The sequence below is a fragment of the Procambarus clarkii genome, chromosome 21 (genome assembly GCF_040958095.1).
Source record: "Procambarus clarkii isolate CNS0578487 chromosome 21, FALCON_Pclarkii_2.0, whole genome shotgun sequence".
NCBI classification, from domain to species: domain Eukaryota; kingdom Metazoa; phylum Arthropoda; class Malacostraca; order Decapoda; family Cambaridae; genus Procambarus; species Procambarus clarkii.
In genome coordinates this window covers 15,204,282-15,232,008 of record NC_091170.1, presented here as the reverse complement: position 1 = coordinate 15,232,008, position 27,727 = coordinate 15,204,282, and the positions used below count along the sequence as shown (strand labels likewise).

The window sequence follows — 27,727 nt, the reverse complement described above, 5'->3', positions numbered from 1 at the left end:
AGCTACACATACTCCATAGACAGCCTTACATACTCCGCAAACAGCTTCACATACTCCACAGACAGCTTCATATTCTCCTCAGACAGGTTCGCAAACTCCACAGACAGCTTCATATTCATCACAGACAGGTTCGCATACTTCACAGACAGCTTCACATACTTCACACACAGCTTCATATACTCCACAGACACCTTCACCAACTCCACAGACACCTTCACTTATTTAACAGCTTCACATACTCCACAGACGGCTTCTCATTCTCCACACACAGCTTCATATTCTTCGCAGACATGTTCACATACTCCACAGAAAGCATCACATGCTCCACAGACAGCTTCATATACTTCACAGACAGCTTCACATACTCCACAGACAGCTTCACATACACCACAGACAGCTTCATATACTTCACAGACAGCTTCACATACTCCACAGACAGCTTCCCGTACTCCACAGACAGGTTCACATACTCCACAGACAGCTTCCCATAATCCACAGACAGCTTCACATTTTCCACACACAGCTTCATATTCCCCACAGACAACTTCCCATTCTCCCCACACAGATTCATATTCTCCACAGATAGCTTCACATACTCCACAGACAGCTTCATATTCTCCACAGACAGGTTCACATTCTCCACACACAGCTTCATATACTCCACAGATAGCTTCAAGTGCATAACAGACAGCTTCATATGCACCTCAGACAGCTTCACATACTCCAAAGACAGGTTCACATTATCCACACACAGCTTCATATACACCACAGACAGCTTCACATGCACCACAGACAGCTTCATGTACACCACAGACTGCTTCATGTACACCACAGACAGCTTCATGTACAGCACAGACAACTTCACATACTCCACAGACAGCTTCACATACTCCACAGACAGCTTCACATACTCCACAGACAACTTCACATACACCACAGGCAACTTCACATACTCCACAGACAGCTTCACATACTCCACAGACAGCTTCACATACACCACAGACAACTTCACATACTCCACAGACAGCTTCACATACTCCACAGACAGCTTCACATACACCACAGACAGCTTCACATACACCACAGACAGCTTCACATACTCCACAGACAGCTTCACATACACCACAGACGGATCAGTAGACCAGAAGAGACACGTCTGGAGATGTAAGTGTGGCAGAAAACTCCACAGTTTGTTAAGAGTGAGAGGAGCGCTCACCGTTACAGTGATGATGCCAGTTGAAGTGTGTTTACTGTTTACTCTTGCTGAACACCGACGACCCCCTCGTCTACTTGCTCAACAGCGACGACCCCTCGTCTACTTGCTCAACAGCGACGACCCCTTGTCTACTTGCTGAACACCGACGACCCCTCGTCTACTTGCTGAACTCCGACGTCCCCTCGTCTACTTGCTGAACACCGACGACCCCTCGTCTACTTGCTGAACACCGACGACCCCTCGTCTACTATACAGACAGGAAAACTGGCAGGTAAACCTTGCAACACCAGTGCTTACCGTCTCAAAGCGACTACACCATCAGTGAAATGGAACAAAAAGATGACTTAGTTGCTGTTGATGTAGACTAAAATATTTACTGAAGGTATGTTAGCTGGAGAGTTCGAATTGTTTAAATAAAATCAAGAGACAAGCTCTCATGTGTCCGAGTCGCTGGTATTCTGGGGCAAGCGATTGCCCAACGCTAGATAAACAAGAATCTATTAGAATTTATGAGTTAAATAATATTTCATTATTTAGCGTTTAGGCACAGAGATTAATTACAATGTTGACTTGGATATGCAGTGTTTTATCTGTTTCATAACACCGCTGGTGGCAAAACTCTCGGCTCCACACTGACCGCGGGAAACACAAAACATACAGAGGCGTGTTTTTATTAGAGTTGAAACGTGCAATGATCAAACAAATACGAGGCATTTTACAGCAAGTCCCATGACCCGCTGACTCACAGAGCAGCAGGGTCAGTACATAAAGAGGACCGCTGCAGGAGTCAGCGATCCTCTTTTGCGTGAAATCATTCATTTATTAGAGGAGGATCCTCTAATAAAGATAAATTAAGCTAAGATTCAAGGGTGGAAGACATACTAAGTGGTACACACAGCTAACACACTGATCTCATTCTTCTCAACACAGAAGAGCTGTGAAGCTGACGTCAAGCTGAAAGATAATTATGCGTAGTGTTGTGAGCCCCATATATAGCTTGATAATTTAAGCTCACCTCAACACGGCTTATTCCTCACTCGATCCTTTAGAATGTCAATATAAGGAGTTTGATCATAGCTTGCTGATTAAGCCACCGATGAATGACAGATAAGAGGCATTGTGGAGGCATTAAAGTGTCACTGAACAACTTTGTTGGAGCAGGAGAAGATGGGGTCAGCATGCAGGATTCCACAAGAGGGAAGGAGCTCGATGATATCATCGCTAGCCAATTAGGAATGAGCAAGAGAGGGCCGTGTCGTGTGCAAAGGGATTGCGAGGTCATTTGCCGGAGTGGGGTTAAGTAGGACTCGTGCAGTTCGCCACCACTTAGAAGAAAGAACACTTCTTGTGCTTTAAGAAAAGATTCTGCAGTGAACTGCGACTGAGATGAGTGCTGTGAGCAAGAAGAGAAGGCGATTGTGGCGTTCGCCTCGACTTGTGGGACCGGAAAGACGGTGTGAAGCCAGAGGAGGGTGATCGTTCCATGGTAGTCCACAGGATAAACCTAGAGGTCTAGTGGTCCTCGGTGAAGACCTATTGACAAGTGGGCCGAGTTGGCACCTGTGTATTGACACCTCACACACAATATTTCCTGTGCATTTACACATCACACACAATATTTCCTGTGTATTGACACTACACACACAATATTCCCAGTGTATTGAAAACCCACACACAATATTTCCTGTGTATTGACACCTCATACACAATAATTCCTGTATATTGGCACCTCAAACAAAATATTTCCTTTGTATTGACACTACACACACAATATTTCCAGTGTATTGACACCACACACGCAATATTTCCTGTGTATTGATACTACACACACAATAATTCCTTTGTATTGACACCTCACACACAATATTTCCTGTGTATTGACACCACACCCACACAATATTTCCTGTGTATTGACATCACACACACAATATTTCCTGTGTATTGACACCTCACACACAATATTTCCTGTGTATTTACACCACACACACAATATTTCCTGTGTATTTACACCACACACACAATATTTCCTGTGAATTGACACGACACACACCATATTTGAGTGTGTGGTGTAATACACAGGAAATATTGTTTCCTGTGTCAATACACAGGAAACAATAATCTCCCACTCCCTCATCCCCTTGTCCTCCCCACCATTCTCCATTCCCCTGTACCCTCGTCCCTCCCCCATCCCCTATTCCCATCCCCTCATCTGATGCATTCCCAAATGATTTGATGTTTCCATCAGAAAATTGGAAATATCAAATGATCTAATGTTACAATCATTGAAATATAAGAAAAACAGTCAAAAACCCTAAATGAAAGACAATGAAAAAATAAAAAAAAATATAGTAAACTCATGAAATGGCAAACAATACAGCTCAATTCCAACACAATGTCAAAATGAAAGTAAATCGAAATCTATGAAAATTCAATTTGTCATTCCAATCGGAAACATTGAAATGGAATCATAACATTTAGTATAGTGAATGTTGCTGTTACGTCCAACAGATAGCGCTGTTTTTCAAATAAGCATGTTTTTACCTGTCACAAGTGAGGCATGTATTTAGTAGGTATATAAAAACACGCGCATATTCGAATGAAACGTTGTGTCCAAATTTCACAGCAATCGTTAGAGAGGCTTCGAAGATTTCCCACACATGAAACACAGTTTTTCAAAAAAAAATGTTTTTTCCCGTAACAGACGTGACATCTATATAGTATGTATATAAAAACTCGCTCGGATGCGAATGCAACGTTGTGTGAAAATTTCAAAGCAATCGGTGAAGAACTTTCGGAGATTAGCGATTCTGAACAAACGAACATTTCCATTTTTATTTATGTAGATGTCATTAGAAATTACGTGTTTGTCATTAAGTCGGTAGATTCATAAAGGGGACTGCGTGGCAACATGCCACACGTGGCAACATGGCACACATGGCAACATGGCACACGTGGCAACATGGCAACATGGCACACGTGGCAACATGCAACTCATGGCAACATACCACGGTTCCATATAAGCAGTTGTTGCCATGCCCAGTCAACAAGGTTCCTGCAATTTCCATTGTTAACAGTTCCTTGTATCTATATGTGTGTTAATATGAGTGTTGTGGCCGTCATGGGGTGATCTAGACACAACCATTTTGTTGGGTTGATGACTGTCGGAAAATCCGACACCATTTAATAATAATATCATACAGACAGATAAGAGCTGTGTTGTATAAACAAGTTAACCATAGAAAACGTAACTTGTAGTGGAATTACCGTCTATAGAAAACGGGATATCATCACCACATACTATTATAATTCACCAGCTATTCTGCTGGGAATTGTTCTTAAATACATTAGTCTTTGGACTTTACCATCATAAAAACATCTCATATAAATTAACTTAATTATCAATATTAAAGTAGAGTAAATGTGACCCTTCTATCACTTTCTGACATGTGGACAATGTAAGCCAGGCGTCAGAGTGAGGAAGGAGGGCAGCCATTGTTGTGTCACCTCCGAGACGTGTGGAGCAAATTTGGCTCCTATCATATCTGGACAATGTCGGCCAGGCGTCAATAGTATGGAGTGTTAGATGCAGCCATTGTTGAGACTAGACCAGAGGCTCACACGGGAGCAAATTCGGCTCCTGTTAATTTACTTGGACGTAGTGTTATGGAAACCAGAAGTGTACCATTATCAACACGCTGTCTACAAATCAAGTTAAGTGTTCTTTCCGAAACCCATTATCTATCATTAGTGGCCATTAATGTCATTATATAGGGTGACCCGGTTAGAGCACGTGGAAGCCTCAAACTAAAGGTAATTAAGCCAGGTCTTCAATGTTCCATGTACAGTTTTCTCTGATATAGCTTGTCATATATAGGTATCTGGCTTCACAGCTAGCGCACTTTTGACAGGTCAAGACGAGGATGCAAGATTTTGTGCACCAGTTACTGGGTGATGGAAGCTACCTCAAAGAGGATAATTTGGTGTCTACACCCTAGTTATACCTGGTGGACTAGCCTGCTGTACTATAAGATAAGGAACCTCTTCAATGTATGTAGTTAATTCTGTAGCTTGATTGGCTGCATATATATTAATTTAATAAACCCCCCTAATGTGTAGAGGATCGATTTGTGAGATTATGATATTATTGCAGAAATACAGTCCAATTATCATTATACAAATTGCTATCGAAGTATATAAATTAACGTAAATATAAATTCATATAAATTAAATAAATATAAATCTCACAGGTCGGTTCCCACATTATTTGGACCTTCGGAACCGGAATATTTGGTCCTTTGAACCCACATTTGGTCATCTTAGTACCTGATGAACCAGTTAACCAGTGGATTCATTAAATATACTAGTGCAGTGTTATTTAAACAAGGCCAGCCAGTCAAAGACAGCGGCGAAGCCTCGTGGGAGCTCAGGAGCCCCCCCTCAACTGAGTTCAGCTTCGTCAGCGGTTTCATGCACACCCACAGATATTTGGTGGCGTGTTATTTCGTGAAATGACAGCGCTAATATAGAAGCCAGCCAAATTAGTGACTGTGTCTTCGCGAGATTGTTCACGGATTTCGTGGTGTTACATTTCGCGAGAGATTATCTACGAATTTTGTGGAGTTTATTTCGCGAGGTCACTAATAATATTTAATACTTCTAGATAATATTAGAAGTTTCATAGAGGCTAATTAAGAGGCTATTATCAATAATTGTGTATATTATTTCTCCAAAATAGAGAATCATTTAATATATACTGCACTAGTGTTCTCAATATAATATTTACTAATTGCCAACCCACAACAGGGTAGGATATGACTAGTTGAACTATTATCGTTCATCCTAGTCCCATTATTACCATAGTCAGTTGTACTATATTAAACAACTTAACACCATTAATGAATGGTGCAGACTCTATTTTGGGTGTAATTTTTATCAACTCGAGTTGAGTTGTATATATAATAATTTACTTATGATCATTACACCTTTGAGTGATTAATTAGTGTCTATTCCATCCTAGGGTGATATAGAAGAGCTAACCTAAAGGTACTTCCAGTGACACTGGTTTATCACTCAAATCATTAGTGTGGATGATTGTATATATATAATGTGTATTAATTTTAAGTGCTAACCTCTAGTAGAGGTAGGATTATTGCCTAGTGAGTGCAGAATTTACCCTAGGCTACCATTAGTGTTTGTTCAGTATTATGAGCAGCCCAAGTACAAGTCCCACAAGGCTTCACCAACGAGCCAGTATGGATAATGCAGGGAGAATGAAAAGAACCCTTGCAGGTCTTAAAGGCCACTTAACAAGACAGATCAAGAAATGTGAAGATTTGTCACAACAATCAACAGTTGATTATGCTGACCTGGAAAGCTATTATCAAGCAGCTGCAGGTAAATTTGAGCAAATCAAATGTCAAATAGCAACATATGTGGCTGAACTTGCCAATACCAATTTATCAGAAACAGAAATAGACGACATTATGGTTGATCTTGCGAATTATGAAGATCACACTCAGGCCACGTTACAGCCTTATGTCAAATTAATTGCCCAGAACAAGGCAACAGCAACAACAACAACAGTTGCATCTAATACGAGTCAAGCAGAAGCTCGACTCCCTCCAATTAATTTACCCACTTTCTCAGGAAAAGATGAGGAAGATTGGGACGAATTTTGGAACAAATTCGTTGACCTTGTAGACTCAAAACAATCTTTACCAAAGAGTAGTAAATTCTCTTATTTGCAAGGCCAATTATCAGGTGAGGCTAAAACAGTAGTATCCCATCTGAGATTAACTAATGACGGCTATGATCTGGCAGTAAAACTCCTCAAAGATAATTATGCTGATCCAGAAGTAAGAACATCACATTTAGTTCATGAGCTGTTGCATTTACCCCCACCGGAGGCTTCAGCTGATTCACTCCAAGTCTTCAAGCTGGAGGTAGAATCATTGATCAATGCCCTCAGCCTGACAGCAGATACAAACGGGGCTGAGTGGGTCTTGAAAATAATTGTCCAGGAGAAAATACCTAGGGACATATTGAGACAAATGAGTGCTCATTACAATAAAAGTATCTTATCCATGAATGAAATATCTGAAGGTTTAAAGTCAGTAGTTCACCAATTACGAACACATGACAAATTAAAACCACCAAGTAAACCCTCAGAAACCAATAATAGTAAACCACAGAGTACCAAAGGTACTCCAAATCAATCTAGACAATATAATTCAACACCAAAGTGGAACAGTGGCAGTGTGGGCGTATATGCAGTGGGACCCTCCAAGCCTATAGTTACTGTGTCACCCAAGAACGTGACACCAAAGGGTACTGGAAGCTATGGAACATGTTTGTTCTGCAATGAGAAACATTCAATGTACCACTGCTCTAATTTTCCTGATAGTGACGCCCGTGTTGAGCGACTCAAAGATTTGCAACATTGCACGAGGTGCCTCAGGAAACATAACATCAAGGACTGTGATACCCAATTACACACCTGTAATAGGTGTAACAAAGGTCAGCACCATGCAGCATTGTGCAGAGACACCAAAACAACGTCTCCAAACCCCAAGGTGGAAGATAGCATTCCCACCACAGTACAGTACTGCAAGGTGCAACAAACAAACAGTGTCCAATCGGCAAAGTCTAAAGGTAATACGACTTTGCCTACTGCCCAAATTACCATCCTGAATAAGAGGGCCAAGGTCCATACCCGTGGGTTGTTTGACCAAGGATCCCAGAGAACATATATCACTAAAAAGCTGGCAGATGAACTACAATTAAGGCCTGTAGCCCAGACGTCATTCAACATCTCAGGGTTTGTAACAGATGCAGGACCTCAAGTCTACCAGGTGGTACAACCATCAGTACGCTTAGGCAGGTACGTCTGTCGAGTACAAGCCATTGTGGTGGACAAAATACCAGTAGACCTACAAGTTCAAGGTCTGAGAGCAACAGCCAAATTCCTGAGAAATAGAGGAATAAAATTGGCAGATAATATTAAGTCTGATCACCTCACCGACTTCGGTCTCCTTGTAGGGACAGACTATTGTCATCGATTCATCGGTAGCCCTACTAAATATCAGGGTATAACCATGTTAAACTCTGCAGGAGGTAAATTACTCTCAGGCCCAGTATCAAGCCTGAGGAGACCTATGCCTGCAGATAAACAATACCAATAGAAATCTAAATTTGTCAGCTGATTATATTTCTCCAGTAGCATTATACTAAGGAGATTACAGCTGACTATACCAACAGAGGTTGATGTTAGTATCATCATTTGAAGCTGGAGATGAGTTCATGAGGCCTCAGTGGCAAATCAGTGAACAGTAGCCTAAAACAGCTACAAGTCACTGCGACCATTGTCACTGAACCCACTGCAGTCTCAGAACCATACTTTACTTTAATGATGAGCTATTCAATCTTCTGAATCAATTAACTAAATTAAACCCCAATAAATTTGATGACTGATTTGATACATTTATTATTTAATCAAGATGTATTCCATGGGCCTCAGTGTTTATATATCAGTGACCAGTTACCTGAAGAAACTTCAAGTTATATCTAATGTCACTGATCTCACTGCAGTCCCTGAATCATACTTGACTGTAGTACTTGATCACATCCAGTCTTCTGGGTTAAATAATATGTAATAAGGCTTGAATATTAGCCTTTCAAGAGTTGACAGGGAAATGAAATCGCATTAGACTTCTAACCCCTGCAACTCTAGTACGGGACATCCGTCCTGTACGAACAGACGCACAAATGTGTGATTACTAACTACTAACATCAAATTAATCTAATAATTCGAAGGAGGAGTATCGGTGTTCGTCTGTTCTAAAGAGGACTTCGACCCGTGAGCAGCCCCCTGAGGAATTATGTCGGAAAATCCGACACCATTTAATAATAATATCATACAGATAGATAAGAGCTGTGTTGTATAAACAAGTTAACCATAGAAAACGTAACTTGTAGTGGAATTACTGTCTATAGAAAACGGGATATCATCACCACATACTATTATAATTCACCAGCTATTCTGCTGGGAATTGTTCTTAAATACATTAGTCTTTGGACTTTACCATCATAAAAACATCTCATATAAATTAACTTAATTATCAATATTAAAGTAGAGTAAATGTGACCCTTCTATCACTTTCTGACATGTGGACAATGTAAGCCAGGCGTCAGAGTGAGGAAGGAGGGCAGCCATTGTTGTGTCACCTCCGAGACGTGTGGAGCAAATTTGGCTCCTATCATATCTGGACAATGTCGGCCAGGCGTCAATAGTATGGAGTGTTAGATGCAGCCATTGTTGAGACTAGACCAGAGGCTCACACGGGAGCAAATTCGGCTCCTGTTAATTTACTTGGACGTAGTGTTATGGAAACCAGAAGTGTACCATTATCAACACGCTGTCTACAAATCAAGTTAAGTGTTCTTTCCGAAACCCATTATCTATCATTAGTGGCCATTAATGTCATTATATAGGGTGACCCGGTTAGAGCACGTGGAAGCCTCAAACTAAAGGTAATTAAGCCAGGTCTTCAATGTTCCATGTACAGTTTTCTCTGATATAGCTTGTCATATATAGGTATCTGGCTTCACAGCTAGCGCACTTTTGACAGGTCAAGACGAGGATGCAAGATTTTGTGCACCAGTTACTGGGTGATGGAAGCTACCTCAAAGAGGATAATTTGGTGTCTACACCCTAGTTATACCTGGTGGACTAGCCTGCTGTACTATAAGATAAGGAACCTCTTCAATGTATGTAGTTAATTCTGTAGCTTGATTGGCTGCATATATATTAATTTAATAAACCCCCCTAATGTGTAGAGGATCGATTTGTGAGATTATGAGATTATTGCAGAAATACAGTCCAATTATCATTATACAAATTGCTATCGAAGTATATAAATTAACGTAAATATAAATTCATATAAATTAAATAAATATAAATCTCACAGGTCGGTTCCCACATTATTTGGACCTTCGGAACCGGAATATTTGGTCCTTTGAACCCACATTTGGTCATCTTAGTACCGGATGAACCAGTTAACCAGTGGATTCATTAAATATACTAGTGCAGTGTTATTTAAACAAGGCCAGCCAGTCAAAGACAGCGGCGAAGCCTCGTGGGAGCTCAGGAGCCCCCCCTCAACTGAGTTCAGCTTCGTCAGCGGTTTCATGCACACCCACAGATATTTGGTGGCGTGTTATTTCGTGAAATGACAGCGCTAATATAGAAGCCAGCCAAATTAGTGACTGTGTCTTCGCGAGATTGTTCACGGATTTCGTGGTGTTACATTTCGCGAGAGATTATCTGCGAATTTTGTGGAGTTTATTTCGCGAGGTCACTAATAATATTTAATACTTCTAGATAATATTAGAAGTTTCATAGAGGCTAATTAAGAGGCTATTATCAATAATTGTGTATATTATTTCTCCAAAATAGAGAATCATTTAATATATACTGCACTAGTGTTCTCAATATAATATTTACTAATTGCCAACCCACAACAGGGTAGGATATGACTAGTTGAACTATTATCGTTCATCCTAGTCCCATTATTACCATAGTCAGTTGTACTATATTAAACAACTTAACACCATTAATGAATGGTGCAGACTCTATTTTGGGTGTAATTTTTATCAACTCGAGTTGAGTTGTATATATAATAATTTACTTATGATCATTACACCTTTGAGTGATTAATTAGTGTCTATTCCATCCTAGGGTGATATAGAAGAGCTAACCTAAAGGTACTTCCAGTGACACTGGTTTATCACTCAAATCATTAGTGTGGATGATTGTATATATATAATGTGTATTAATTTTAAGTGCTAACCTCTAGTAGAGGTAGGATTATTGCCTAGTGAGTGCAGAATTTACCCTAGGCTACCATTAGTGTTTGTTCAGTATTATGAGCAGCCCAAGTACAAGTCCCACAAGGCTTCACCAACGAGCCAGTATGGATAATGCAGGGAGAATGAAAAGAACCCTTGCAGGTCTTAAAGGCCACTTAACAAGACAGATCAAGAAATGTGAAGATTTGTCACAACAATCAACAGTTGATTATGCTGACCTGGAAAGCTATTATCAAGCAGCTGCAGGTAAATTTGAGCAAATCAAATGTCAAATAGCAACATATGTGGCTGAACTTGCCAATACCAATTTATCAGAAACAGAAATAGACGACATTATGGTTGATCTTGCGAATTATGAAGATCACACTCAGGCCACGTTACAGCCTTATGTCAAATTAATTGCCCAGAACAAGGCAACAGCAACAACAACAACAGTTGCATCTAATACGAGTCAAGCAGAAGCTCGACTCCCTCCAATTAATTTACCCACTTTCTCAGGAAAAGATGAGGAAGATTGGGACGAATTTTGGAACAAATTCGTTGACCTTGTAGACTCAAAACAATCTTTACCAAAGAGTAGTAAATTCTCTTATTTGCAAGGCCAATTATCAGGTGAGGCTAAAACAGTAGTATCCCATCTGAGATTAACTAATGACGGCTATGATCTGGCAGTAAAACTCCTCAAAGATAATTATGCTGATCCAGAAGTAAGAACATCACATTTAGTTCATGAGCTGTTGCATTTACCCCCACCGGAGGCTTCAGCTGATTCACTCCAAGTCTTCAAGCTGGAGGTAGAATCATTGATCAATGCCCTCAGCCTGACAGCAGATACAAACGGGGCTGAGTGGGTCTTGAAAATAATTGTCCAGGAGAAAATACCTAGGGACATATTGAGACAAATGAGTGCTCATTACAATAAAAGTATCTTATCCATGAATGAAATATCTGAAGGTTTAAAGTCAGTAGTTCACCAATTACGAACACATGACAAATTAAAACCACCAAGTAAACCCTCAGAAACCAATAATAGTAAACCACAGAGTACCAAAGGTACTCCAAATCAATCTAGACAATATAATTCAACACCAAAGTGGAACAGTGGCAGTGTGGGCGTATATGCAGTGGGACCCTCCAAGCCTATAGTTACTGTGTCACCCAAGAACGTGACACCAAAGAGTACTGGAAGCTATGGAACATGTTTGTTCTGCAATGAGAAACATTCAATGTACCACTGCTCTAATTTTCCTGATAGTGACGCCCGTGTTGAGCGACTCAAAGATTTGCAACATTGCACGAGGTGCCTCAGGAAACATAACATCAAGGACTGTGATACCCAATTACACACCTGTAATAGGTGTAACAAAGGTCAGCACCATGCAGCATTGTGCAGAGACACCAAAACAACGTCTCCAAACCCCAAGGTGGAAGATAGCATTCCCACCACAGTACAGTACTGCAAGGTGCAACAAACAAACAGTGTCCAATCGGCAAAGTCTAAAGGTAATACGACTTTGCCTACTGCCCAAATTACCATCCTGAATAAGAGGGCCAAGGTCCATACCCGTGGGTTGTTTGACCAAGGATCCCAGAGAACATATATCACTAAAAAGCTGGCAGATGAACTACAATTAAGGCCTGTAGCCCAGACGTCATTCAACATCTCAGGGTTTGTAACAGATGCAGGACCTCAAGTCTACCAGGTGGTACAACCATCAGTACGCTTAGGCAGGTACGTCTGTCGAGTACAAGCCATTGTGGTGGACAAAATACCAGTAGACCTACAAGTTCAAGGTCTGAGAGCAACAGCCAAATTCCTGAGAAATAGAGGAATAAAATTGGCAGATAATATTAAGTCTGATCACCTCACCGACTTCGGTCTCCTTGTAGGGACAGACTATTGTCATCGATTCATCGGTAGCCCTACTAAATATCAGGGTATAACCATGTTAAACTCTGCAGGAGGTAAATTACTCTCAGGCCCAGTATCAAGCCTGAGGAGACCTATGCCTGCAGATAAACAATACCAATAGAAATCTAAATTTGTCAGCTGATTATATTTCTCCAGTAGCATTATACTAAGGAGATTACAGCTGACTATACCAACAGAGGTTGATGTTAGTATCATCATTTGAAGCTGGAGATGAGTTCATGAGGCCTCAGTGGCAAATCAGTGAACAGTAGCCTAAAACAGCTACAAGTCACTGCGACCATTGTCACTGAACCCACTGCAGTCTCAGAACCATACTTTACTTTAATGATGAGCTATTCAATCTTCTGAATCAATTAACTAAATTAAACCCCAATAAATTTGATGACTGATTTGATACATTTATTATTTAATCAAGATGTATTCCATGGGCCTCAGTGTTTATATATCAGTGACCAGTTACCTGAAGAAACTTCAAGTTATATCTAATGTCACTGATCTCACTGCAGTCCCTGAATCATACTTGACTGTAGTACTTGATCACATCCAGTCTTCTGGGTTAAATAATATGTAATAAGGCTTGAATATTAGCCTTTCAAGAGTTGACAGGGAAATGAAATCGCATTAGACTTCTAACCCCTGCAACTCTAGTACGGGACATCCGTCCTGTACGAACAGACGCACAAATGTGTGATTACTAACTACTAACATCAAATTAATCTAATAATTCGAAGGAGGAGTATCGGTGTTCGTCTGTTCTAAAGAGGACTTCGACCCGTGAGCAGCCCCCTGAGGAATTATGTCGGAAAATCCGACACCATTTAATAATAATATCATACAGATAGATAAGAGCTGTGTTGTATAAACAAGTTAACCATAGAAAACGTAACTTGTAGTGGAATTACCGTCTATAGAAAACGGGATATCATCACCACATACTATTATAATTCACCAGCTATTCTGCTGGGAATTGTTCTTAAATACATTAGTCTTTGGACTTTACCATCATAAAAACATCTCATATAAATTAACTTAATTATCAATATTAAAGTAGAGTAAATGTGACCCTTCTATCACTTTCTGACATGTGGACAATGTAAGCCAGGCGTCAGAGTGAGGAAGGAGGGCAGCCATTGTTGTGTCACCTCCGAGACGTGTGGAGCAAATTTGGCTCCTATCATATCTGGACAATGTCGGCCAGGCGTCAATAGTATAGAGTGTTAGATGCAGCCATTGTTGAGACTAGACCAGAGGCTCACACGGGAGCAAATTCGGCTCCTGTTAATTTACTTGGACGTAGTGTTATGGAAACCAGAAGTGTACCATTATCAACACGCTGTCTACAAATCAAGTTAAGTGTTCTTTCCGAAACCCATTATCTATCATTAGTGGCCATTAATGTCATTATATAGGGTGACCCGGTTAGAGCACGTGGAAGCCTCAAACTAAAGGTAATTAAGCCAGGTCTTCAATGTTCCATGTACAGTTTTCTCTGATATAGCTTGTCATATATAGGTATCTGGCTTCACAGCTAGCGCACTTTTGACAGGTCAAGACGAGGATGCAAGATTTTGTGCACCAGTTACTGGGTGATGGAAGCTACCTCAAAGAGGATAATTTGGTGTCTACACCCTAGTTATACCTGGTGGACTAGCCTGCTGTACTATAAGATAAGGAACCTCTTCAATGTATGTAGTTAATTCTGTAGCTTGATTGGCTGCATATATATTAATTTAATAAACCCCCCTAATGTGTAGAGGATCGATTTGTGAGATTATGAGATTATTGCAGAAATACAGTCCAATTATCATTATACAAATTGCTATCGAAGTATATAAATTAACGTAAATATAAATTCATATAAATTAAATCTACCAGTCTCCGTGGTGTAGTGGTAAGACACTCGCCTGGCGTTCCGCGAGCGCTATGTCATGGGTTCGTATCCTGGCCGGGGAGGATTTACTGGGCGCAATTCCTTAACTGTAGCCTCTGTTTAACGCAACAGTAAAATGTGTACTTGGATGAAAAAACGATTCTTCGCGGCAGGGGATCGTATTCCAGGGACCGTAGGATTAAGGACTTGCCCGAAACGCTACGCGTACTAGTGGCTGTACAAGATTGTAACAACTCTTGTATATATCTCAAAAAAAAAAAAAAAAAAAAAAAAAAAAAAAAAAAAAAAAAAAAAAAAAAAAAAAAAAAAAAATATAAATCTCACAGGTCGGTTCCCACAATGACTGATGATCTTATGTGCATACAGACGATGGGTCATCGTAACTTGGCTGAAGATATGATGACCAAACCACACATCAGAAAATGAAGAGAAGACGATTTAATGTCGTCGTTTTGTTCATTTTGTGATGTGTACTTTGGTCATCATTATCGTATCTTTGTTAGAGTCAAAACAGAAGAAATTACCTGAAAGACTATCAACAGAGAATAATAACTATGTAACTGTGTTATCTAATTTGTTATAAAGATAACTGAACGAGCAGTGGCTCAAGTAATTTGACATAACAGATTCAAACTAATAAAAATATAATTTGCATCTCAAAAAACTTATTTTTTTGGTGTACGAATTTGGTATTAAAATCTGTTCAGCACCAACAAATGTTATGGAAAAGCAATTATTGCATTTTCATGAAAAGCTGAGCTTGCATACAGCTTGTTTATAACTCAGATTAGAGCAAGGGTGATGTTTAACAGTAACTTAAAACATATAAGTCAGGCACAGGTCAAGTTGTGTACACGTGGTGAGGTGAACACGTGTGTGGTGAGCACGTGGTGAGGTGTACACGTGGTGAGGTGTACACGTGGTGAGGTGAACACGTGGTGAGGTGTACACGTGGTGAGGTGTACACGTGGTGAGGTGTACACGTGGTGAGGTGAACACGTGGTGAGATGTACACGTGGTGAGATGTACACGTGGTGAGGTGTACACGTGGTGAGGTGAACACGTGGTGAGGTGTACACGTGGTGAGGTGAACACGTGTGTGGTGAGCACGTGGTGAGGTGTACACGTGGTGAGGTGTACACGTGGTGAGATGAACACGTGGTGAGGTGTGCACGTAGTGAGGTGAACACGGGGTGAGGTGTACACGTGGTGAGGTGAACACGTGGGGAGATGTACACGTGGTGAGATGTACACGTGGTGAGGTGTACACGTGGTGAGGTGAACACGTGGTGAGGTGTACACGTGGTGAGGTGAACACGTGTGTGGTGAGCACGTGGTGAGGTGTACACGTGGTGAGGTGTACACGTGGTGAGATGAACACGTGGTGAGGTGTGCACGTGTGAGGTGAGCACGTGGTGAGGTGAACACGTGGTGAGGTGAACACGTGGTGAGGTGTACACTTGTGAGGTTTACACGTGGTGAGGTGTACACGTGTGAGGTGAGCACGTGGTCAGGTGAACACGTGGTGAGGTGTACACGTGGTGAGGTGAACATGTGGTGAGGAGAGACAGATGTACACACACGTGGTGAGGAGACACATGTACACATGGTGAGGAGAGACAGATGTACACATGATGAGGAGAGACCGATGTGCACATGGTGAGGAGACAGATGTACACATGGTGAGGAGAGACAGATGTACACATGGTGAGGAGACAGATGTACACATGGTGAGGAGAGACAGATGTACACATGGTGAGGAGAGACAGATGTACACATGGTGAGGAGACAGATGTATACATGGTGAGGTGAGACAGATGTACACATGGTGAGGAGACAGATGTACACATGGTGAGGAGACAGATGTATACATGGTGAGGAGAGACAGATGTACACATGGTGAGGAGACAGATGCATACATGGTGAGGTGAGACAGATGTACACATGGAGAGACAGATGTACACATGGTGAGGAGACAGATGTATACATGGTGAGGAGAGACAGATGTACACATGGTGAGGAGACAGATGTACACATGGTGAGGAGAGACAGATGTACACATGGTGAGGAGAGACAGATGTACACATGGTGAGGAGAGACAGATGTACACATGGTGAGGAGACAGATGTATACATGGTGAGGTGAGACAGATGTACACATGGTGAGGAGACAGATGTACACATGGTGAGGAGAGACAGATGTACACATGGTGAGGAGAGACAGATGTACACATGGTGAGGAGAGACAGTTGTATACGTGAGGAACACAAATGCGAACATTTGAGGAACACAAATGCCGGCGGGCTGATGGGGAGATAGCCTCGGCTACCATCAGCTTTTGTCCGGTTCTGATGATCGAGTGGATAAGGTGTCCTGTATACACCGGTTGCAGTGTGCTCCTGGCAGTATGGATTCAAGTCACTTCTGGGGTGTGAGTTTTTAGTTGCATATAGTCCTGGGGACCATTCAGGCTTCTTCGCATTCATATATATAAATATACATATATATATATATATATATATATATATATATATATATATATATATATATATATATATATATATATATAACTGAAAACTCACACCCCAGAAGTGTGAGTTGTATATAGTCTCAGTTGTATAGGCTCAGTTGTATATATAGGTTCAGTTGTATATAGTCCTGGGGACCATTCAGGGTTGTTTGCATATATATATATATATATATATATATATATATATATATATATATATATATATATATATTTTATTAAATATGACCGAAAAAGTAAGATTAATAATTCTAACACGAATTTTCTCAATCTTTCGTACATTATGCTTCACTGTTGGAGGTAAATCAAAAATCACTTCTCCAAAATTCATTTTTATTTCTAGTCTGACGCGACACGGGCGCGTTTCGTAAAACTTATTACATTTTCAAAGACTTCACAAATACACAACTGATTAGAACTTGCGTTTCCCTGATTTTATATCTACATTTGAGTGAGGTGGGAAGGGTGATGTGGCATTACATTTGAGTAAGGTGGGAAGGATGATGTGGCATTAGAGGATATTAATAGGGTATTAAAAGTATCAACACAAGACAGAACACGAAACAATGGATATTGAATAGAAGTGTTTGTAGAAAGCCTATTGGTCCATATTTCTTGATGCTTCTATATTGGAGCGGAGTCTTGAGGTGGGTAGAATATAGTTGTGCAATAATTGGCTGTTGATTGCTGGTGTTGACTTCTTGATGTGTAGTGCCTCGCAAACGTCGAGCCGCCTGCTATCGCTGTATCTATCGATGATTTCTGTGTTATTTACTAGGATTTCTCTGGCGATGGTTTGGTTATGGGAAGAGATTATATGTTCCTTAATGGAGCCCTGTTGTTTATGCATCGTTAAACGCCTAGAAAGAGATGTTGTTGTCTTGCCTATATACTGGGTTTTTTGGAGCTTACAGTCCCCAAGTGGGCATTTGAAGGCATAGACGACGTTAGTCTCTTTTAAAGCGTTCTGTTTCGTGTCTGGAGAGTTTCTCATGAGTAGGCTGGCCGTTTTTCTGGTTTTATAGTAAATCGTCAGTTGTATCCTCTGATTTTTGTCTGTAGGGATAACGTTTCTATTAACAATATCTTTCAGGACCCTTTCCTCTGTTTTATGAGCTGTGGAAAAGAAGTTCCTGTAAAATAGTCTAATAGGGGGTATAGGTGTTGTGTTAGTTGTCTCTTCGGAGGTTGCATGGCTTTTCACTTTCCTTCTTATGATGTCTTCGATGAAACCATTGGAGAAGCCGTTATTGACTAGAACCTGCCTTACCCTACAGAGTTCTTCGTCGACTTGCTTCCATTCTGAGCTGTGGCTGAGAGCACGGTCGACGTATGCGTTAACAACACTCTTCTTGTACCTGTCAGGGCAGTCGCTGTTGGCATTTAGGCACATTCCTATGTTTGTTTCCTTTGTGTAGACTGCAGTGTGGAAACCTCCGCCCTTTTCCATGACTGTTACATCTAGAAAAGGCAGCTTCCCATCCTTTTCCGTCTCGTAAGTGAAACGCAGCACGGAACTCTGCTCAAATGCCTCCTTCAGCTCCTGCAGATGTCTGACATCAGGTACCTGTGTAAAAATGTCGTCAACATACCTGCAGTATATGGCCGGTTTCAAGTTCATGTCGACTAAGACTTTTTGCTCGATGGTACCCATGTAGAAGTTTGCAAACAGGACACCTAGGGGAGAACCCATAGCGACCCCATCTACTTGCTTATACATGTGCCCATCCGGGCTCAAGAAGGGTGCCTCTTTAGTACAAGCTTGGAGTAGTTTCCTCAGAATACTTTCTGGCATGTCAAGAGGAGTACAGGCTGGATCACGATACACTCTGTCGGCTATCATTCCGATTGTCTCGTCCACAGGTACGTTGGTAAACAGCGATTCTACGTCCAACGAGGCTCTTATCCCTGTGGCCCGTGCGCCCCGCAGTAAGTCCACAAATTCCTTTGGAGACTTCAGGCTGAAGGCGCAAGGAACATAAGGAGTCAGCAGGCCGTTGAGTCGCTTCGCCAATCTGTACGTGGGTGTGGGTATCTGGCTAATGATTGGCCGAAGTGGGTTTCCAGGCTTGTGCGTCTTGACATTTCCATACGCATATCCAGGTTTATATTCCCCAATGATCTTTGGCAGGTGGAGTCCGGATTTCTTGGCGTTCACAGTTTCGATCAGTTTGTTGACCTTTGCTTTTAATTCGGCTGTAGTGTCCTTCGTTACCCTTTGGAACTTAGTTTGGTCAGAGAGTATGATGTTCATTTATAAGCAAGTAGATGGGGTCGCTATGGGTTCTCCCCTAGGTGTCCTGTTTGCAAACTTCTACATGGGTACCATCGAGCAAAAAGTCTTAGTCGACATGAACTTGAAACCGGCCATATACTGCAGGTATGTTGACGACATTTTTACACAGGTACCTGATGTCAGACATCTGCAGGAGCTGAAGGAGGCATTTGAGCAGAGTTCCGTGCTGCGTTTCACTTACGAGACGGAAAAGGATGGGAAGCTGCCTTTTCTAGATGTAACAGTCATGGAAAAGGGCGGAGGTTTCCACACTGCAGTCTACACAAAGGAAACAAACATAGGAATGTGCCTAAATGCCAACAGCGACTGCCCTGACAGGTACAAGAGGAGTGTTGTTAACGCATACGTCGACCGTGCTCTCAGCCACAGCTCAGAATGGAAGCAAGTCGACGAAGAACTCTGTAGGGTAAGGCAGGTTCTAGTCAATAACGGCTTCTCCAATGGTTTCATCGAAGACATCATAAGAAGGAAAGTGAAAAGCCATGCAACCTCCGAAGAGACAACTAACACAACACCTATACCCCCTATTAGACTATTTTACAGGAACTTCTTTTCCACAGCTCATAAAACAGAGGAAAGGGTCCTGAAAGATATTGTTAATAGAAACGTTATCCCTACAGACAAAAATCAGAGGATACAACTGACGATTTACTATAAAACCAGAAAAACGGCCAGCCTACTCATGAGAAACTCTCCAGACACGAAACAGAACGCTTTAAAAGAGACTAACGTCGTCTATGCCTTCAAATGCCCACTTGGGGACTGTAAGCTCCAAAAAACCCAGTATATAGGCAAGACAACAACATCTCTTTCTAGGCGTTTAACGATGCATAAACAACAGGGCTCCATTAAGGAACATATAATCTCTTCCCATAACCAAACCATCGCCAGAGAAATCCTAGTAAATAACACAGAAATCATCGATAGATACAGCGATAGCAGGCGGCTCGACGTTTGCGAGGCACTACACATCAAGAAGTCAACACCAGCAATCAACAGCCAATTATTGCACAACTATATTCTACCCACCTCAAGACTCCGCTCCAATATAGAAGCATCAAGAAATATGGACCAATAGGCTTTCTACAAACACTTCTATTCAATATCCATTGTTTCGTGTTCTGTCTTGTGTTGATACTTTTAATACCCTATTAATATCCTCTAATGCCACATCATCCTTCCCACCTTACTCAAATGTAATGCCACATCACCCTTCCCACCTCACTCAAATGTAGATATAAAATCAGGGAAACGCAAGTTCTAATCAGTTGTGTATTTGTGAAGTCTTTGAAAATGTAATAAGTTTTACGAAACGCGCCCGTGTCGCGTCAGACTAGAAATAAAAATGAATTTTGGAGAAGTGATTTTTGATTTACCTCCAACAGTGAAGCATAATGTACGAAAGATTGAGAAAATTCGTGTTAGAATTATTAATCTTACTTTTTCGGTCATATTTAATAAAATATGTCTACAGGAAAGACTGCTACCAAAATATACTAATATATATATATATATATATATATATATATATATATATATATATATATATATATATATATATAACTGAAAACTCACACCCCAGAAGTGACTCGAACCCATACTCCCAGGAGCAACGCAACTGGTATGTACACGACGCCTTAATCCACTTGACCATCACGACCGGACATAATGAGGTGATAGCCGAGGCTATTTGAACCACCCCACCGCCGGCACTCGGATAGTAATCTTGGGCATAGCATTTTACCAAATCACCTCATTCTTTGGGGCACACGTGAGGAACACAAATGCGAACAAGCCTGAATGGTCCCCAGGACAATATGCAACTGAAAACTCACACCCCAGAAGTGACTCGAACAAATACTCCCAGGAGCAACGCAACTGGAATGTACAAGATGCCTTAATCCACTTGACCATCACGACCGGACATAATGAGGTGATAGCCGAAGTTATTTGAACCACCCCACCGCCGGCACTCGGATAATAATCTTGGGCATAGCATTTTACCAAATCACCTCATTCTTTGGGGTACACGTGAGGAACACAAATGCGAACAAGCCTGAATGGTCCCCAGGACAATATGCAACTGAAAACTCACACCCCAGAAGTGACTCGAACCCATACTTCCAGGAGCAACGCAACTGGTATGTACAAGACGCCTTAATCCACTTGACCATCACGACCGGACATAATGAGGTGATAGCCGAGGCTATTTGAACCACCCCACCGCCGGCACTCGTATAGTAATCTTGGGCATAGCATTTTACCAAATCACCTCATTCTTTGGGGCACACGTGAGGAACACAAATGCGAACAAGCCTGAATGGTCCCCAGGACAATATGCAACTGAAAACTCACACCCCAGAAGTGACTCGATCCCATACTCCCAGGAGCAACGCAACTGGTATGTACACGACGCCTTAATCCACTTGACCATCACGACCGGACATAATGAGGTGATAGCCGAGGCTATTTGAACCACCCCACCGCCGGCACTCGGATAGTAATCTTGGGCATAGCATTTTACCAAATCACCTCATTCTTTGGGGCACACGTGAGGAACACAAATGCGGACAAGCCTGAATGGTCCCCAGGACAATATGCAACTGAAAACTCACACCCCAGAAGTGACTCGAACCCATACTCCCAGGAGCAACGCAACTGGTATGTACAAGGCGCCTTAATCCACTTGACCATCACGACCAGACATAATGAGGTGATAGCCGAGGCTATTTGAACCACCCCACCGCCAGCACTCGGATAGTAATCTTGGGCATAGCATTTTACCAAATCACCTCATTCTTTGGGGCACACGTGAGGAACACAAATGCGAACAAGCCTGAATGGTCCCCAGGACAATATGCAACTGAAAACTCACACCCCAGAAGTGACTCGAACCCATACTCCCAGGAGCAACGCATCTGGTATGTACAAGACGCCTTAATCCACTTGACCATCACGACCGGACATAATGAGGTGATAGCCGAGGCTATTTGAACCACCCCACCGCCGGCACTCGGATAGTAATCTTGGGCATAGCATTTTACCAAATCACCTCATTCTTTGGGGCACACGTGAGGAACACAAATGCGAACAAGCCTAAATGGTCCCTAGGACAATATGCAACTGAAAACTCACACCCCAGAAGTGACTCGAACCCATACTCCCAGGAGCAATGCAACTGGTATGTACAAGACGCCTTAATCCACTTGACTATCACGACTGGACATAATGAGGTGATAGCCGAAGCTATTTGAACCACCCCACCGCTGGCACTCGGATAGTAATCTTGGGCATAGCATTTTACCAAATCACCTCATTCTTTGGGGCACACGTGAGGAACACAAACACAAGGAACACTTCTGGGGTGTGAGTTTTCAGTTGCATATTGTCCTGGGGACCATTCAGGCTTGTTCGCATTTGTGTTCCTCACGTGTGCCCCAAAGAATGAGGTGATTTGGTAAAATGCTATGCCCAAGATTACTATCCGAGTGCCGGCGGTGGGGTTGTTCAAATAGCCTCGGCTATCACCTCATTATGTCCGGTCGTGATGGTCAAGTGGATTAAGGCGTCTTGTACATACCAGTTGCGTTGCTCCTGGGAGTATGGGTTCGAGTCACTTCTGGGGTGTGAGTTTTCAGTTGCATATTGTCCTGGGGACCATTCAGGCTTGTTCGCATATATATATATATATATATATATATATATATATATATATATATATATATATATATATATATATATATATATATATATATATGTATATATATATATATATATATATATATATATATGAAAACTCACACCCCAGAAGTGACTCGAACCCATACTCCCAGAAGCAACGCAACTGGTATGTACAAGACACCTTAATCCACTTGACCATCACGACCGGACAAAATGAGGTGATATCCGAGGCTATATGAACCACCCCACCGCCGGCACTCGGATAGTTATCTTGGGCATAGCATAGCATATCCGAGTGCCGGCGGTGGGGTGGTTCATATAGCCTCGGCTATCACCTCATTTTGTCCGGTCGTGATGGTCAAGTGGATTAAGGCGTCTTGTACATACCAGTTGCGTTGCTTCTGGGAGTATGGGTTCGAGTCACTTCTGGGGTGTGAGTTTTCAGTTGCATATGTCCTGGGGACCATTCAGGCTTGTTCGCATATATATATATATATATATATATATATATATATATATATATATATATATATATATATATATATATATATATATATATATATATATATATATATATATATATATATATATATATATATATATATATATTGTGATGATAATCTCTTTCAAGAGAGATTGAGCCTGCTCTTCTCTACATGAAGTTAGGTATTTTATTCAAGAATAAGATGCTACCTTCAAGATACGTCTACCAGTAGCACAAAACGTTTTGACTAGGAGGCAAAACGTATCCAAGACTCACCCCCTACTCCACTCCATCCACGCTGGCTCGTCATCAACCAGCCAACTACCCTTCCCAGCCTGCCTGCTCCTGATTGGTGACTCGCCGACTGCACACCTGCACACTTCACCTCAGCACCCTCTACCTGAGTTGATGTCTGGGCTTGATCCAGCCATTGAAGACAGAATATCCTTGTGCTCTCAAGCAGTGAACAACTAACTGATATTGCTGTATCAGCTGGATACAGCTGATACAGCTGTATCCAGTTTATCAGTTTGTTTTCAGCATCAGCGTTGTCAATCATTGCTGTGACAGTCTTTTCCATTATGGGGCTATCCCAGTGGGCCTGCTTGTGGTCTTTTGGGACTTGTGTCGAGGTTGAGGGTGTGCAATAGTGTCCCATTGTCTGGCTGCTTCGATGAACGTTTGATCATGAGTTCCCGCTGTCTCTCTCATCCGCTCTGGTAGGATCTGCCCTACCAATTCGTTGGCTGCTGTACATGAGGATAAGAATGATAAGAATGACAACGCTGATGCTGAAAACAAAGCCCGCCTCCTAGCGGTAACAGCACCCCACGCCGGGGATTTTTTATTTGCTGTGCCCTATGCTGCCCTGGGAACTCGCCTCAGTCATGACGCTCTCTGCATTGGAGTTGTCCTTTGCCTTGCCACCCCCATCCTCACCAAGCATAGGTGCATCTGCGGAACTGCGATGGCCGACCAATATGGTCGCCATGGTCTGGTATGTTGTAAATCACAGGGTAAAATTGCAAGACATGAAGATATCAACGACATCATCAAGAGGAGCCTCGCTACACACACACACACACACACACACACACATACATATATATATATATATATATATATATATATATATATATATATATATATATATATATATATATATATATATATATATATATATATATGTCGTACCTAATAGCCAGAACGCACTTTTCAGCCTACTATGCAAGGCCCGATTTGCCTAATAAGCCAAGTTTTCATGAAATAATTGTTTTTCGACTACCTAACCTACCTAACCTAACCTAACCTAACTTTTTCGGCTACCTAACCTAACCTAACCTATAAAGATAGGTTAGGTTAGGTTAGGTAGGGTTGGTTAGGTTTGGTCATATATCTACGTTAATTTTAACTCCAATAAAAAAAAATTGACCTTATACATAATGAAATGGGTAGCTTTATCATTTCATAAGAAAAAAATTAGGGAAAATATATTAATTCAGGAAAACTTGGCTTATTAGGCAAATCGGGCCTTGCATAGAAGGCCGAGTACGACGTTCTGGCTACTAGGTACAACATATATGTATATATATATATATATATATATATATATATATATATATATATATATATATATATATATATATATATATATATATATACATATATATATATATATATATATATATATATTGTGACGGAGTTCCCCCCCTTATAATTCTCCCACGCCTGCAGTAAGAGTCATGTCTACTTTTCCCAAGCGTTCTCTACGTTGCAGGCTACAATTTGATATATGGGAGAGAGTGAAGTGTTCTCGGAGAGCCGAGAAATTTGTGAAATAGTAATATTTTGGCCTGTGGTTTAGGCCCTTTAGGGAGCCAAGATGGCGCTTGCTTCCCTGATCTCCCGCCAAAACCGTGTGACGTCAGTGGCACCGGATTGGTCACCGACAGCAATGTGGCATCGGGAGCCAATGAAAACCTCCCGTAGCAAAAGTGACGTCACGAAGGAAGGGGGTCCGGCCAGCGCGCCACTCTGGTGCCATCAGTCAGACACGACACGTCATAGAGGTCGGACGTGCGACGGTTGGTCCTGTCAGTTGGACAGTTGTTCCCGCTCCCGTGGATTTACGCGTCACCTGAAGTCCGCCAGTACTCTGAGAAGTCTTGCCTAGTTCATGTGTTGAACCAGAAGAGGGAATTGACGGTTATTTGAGCAACAAGTGCTCCAGTCAGGTACTGTGCCAGTAGCAGTGAAGCCGTGAAGTGACGTACGTGACGTCTGTGGCAATTCACCAGTTCGTGACAGCGCAGTGGCAGACAGAGCCACTGGGTAGCTGAGGAAGAGAGGACTATTTGGGGAAACCGGACGACTGTAGCTGAGACGTAGGCGACAGCCGTTGCTGGGAGAAGACGACGGCCAGGAGACCGACTCCAACCTTCAAGAAGTCAAGAAGGAGAACGGACCTGCAGTGAGGAGGCACGGAGACGACGCGCTAAACGGTGGGACGATGAGAGGCTCTGGTAGGACACGACGACGTGTAGTGTGGGGGCGTTCCCGACACGAGGACCAGGAGCTACATCTCGACTCTCATCGGAGGATAGGGTGAAGTAGGTGGTTCTAGTTCCCTCCCCATTCCCCTTTAGTTAGCTATGTTATTCGGCTATATTATCTAGCCTGAGGATTTTATATGTCGTGAGCAAGTCTCACCCATGTCACGATAAAGCACCAGTGTGCTAGACAGTACTATCAAGAGTACTTGTAATATTCATGTTGATTATTGGTGTGTACAGGCACCAGGAACCAGTGATAAATTTACTGTGTTGTGTATATCTTTCTATAGATTTTTGATATGAACATATAGTGGTAAATTATATATAATATTATGCCAGTATTTGGAGGTTAGGCTATGTGCCCAGAAACTATTTATTTTCCATGTATTGATGATTGATTTATATACCATATATATGTCTATGTTCATTCAGTGAATAATCATTTGTGAGTACAGTGAATTATTGCGTTATCGCCCACGAGAGAAAGTACTGAAAACTCCAGTGTTAATATTTCTTAATATATGGTTGAGTGAAGAACAATGTAAAGCCATTACAGTGAATCATTATAGCATTGATTGTAGGAAAGACTGTTTGAGCCTGAGTACAGTGTAACTGAGTAATCCGGTTTATTTAGCCAATATCGAGTGTGCGAGTTTCTAGTAATATTGGAAAATTTAAAGAAACAGCGCGCGTGAATCTAGAAAACAAGCAAAGTTCGCGCGGAGAGACCATTGCGATCAGCTGTTCTTGACACTTGATGAGGAGGGGAGAGTGTTGCCCTCTAGCGGTCGCATAATATCCGTGGGAATTACCGGCCGCGTCAGGATCAGTTGATTTATGGATTATTGGTTGGCCTTTATGACATCTTTCATACATTTTAAGTAAAATACAAAACTATCTTTGTGTTTATATCATCCCCTCCATTGATCTTGTGGCTATATTATACTGGTAAACATAGAGTGATAACAATAAGTACCTGCCTGATTCCTGATCTTTGAGTGTGACCTTGCCAAGGCTACCACTGAATACACCAGTCCACTGATGGTGTTACTGGCCACCTAAAACACCAGTTGGCGACCTTGTGGTTAACCGTAGAGCCCGATTGTTGGGGAGGGCACACGACAGTGAAGTGCACGAGTCGTGTTCCCACTCTTTCTTAATTAGAGGCCGTTAAGATTGACTGGGAGACTCTCCTGGCGTGCAGTGGCGCAGTGAGGATTGAGTGAAGACCCGCAGGGCTACGGTGAGTTACCTTGGGCATAGCATTTGCTCACCCCAGAC

General features: G+C 41.8%; 1 protein-coding gene across 1 annotated transcript; it reads right to left on the bottom strand.

Moving 5' to 3' along the window:
• Positions 1–214: 214 nt before the first annotated feature.
• On the bottom strand, positions 215–24,885 carry LOC138367099 (girdin-like). The gene is made up of 2 exons (XM_069328501.1): positions 24,775–24,885; positions 215–1,156 (listed from the first exon to the last, which is right to left on the bottom strand). Exons 1-2 carry the CDS (start codon positions 24,883–24,885, stop codon positions 215–217), a joined length of 1,053 nt encoding a protein of 350 aa, XP_069184602.1.
• Between the last annotated feature and the right edge of the window lie 2,842 nt (positions 24,886–27,727).

What these genes read in the sequence shown, in the direction of transcription:
- LOC138367099 (XM_069328501.1), bottom strand. Translation starts at nt 24,885, where the DNA reads ATGGCGACCATATTGGTCGGCCATCGCAGTTCCGCAGATGCACCTATG. An exon ending in CAGAGAGCGTCATGACTGAG is followed by an intron (nt 1,157 to 24,774) that starts GCGAGTTCCCAG and finishes TTACATCTCCAG; the next exon opens with ACGTGTCTCTTCTGGTCTAC.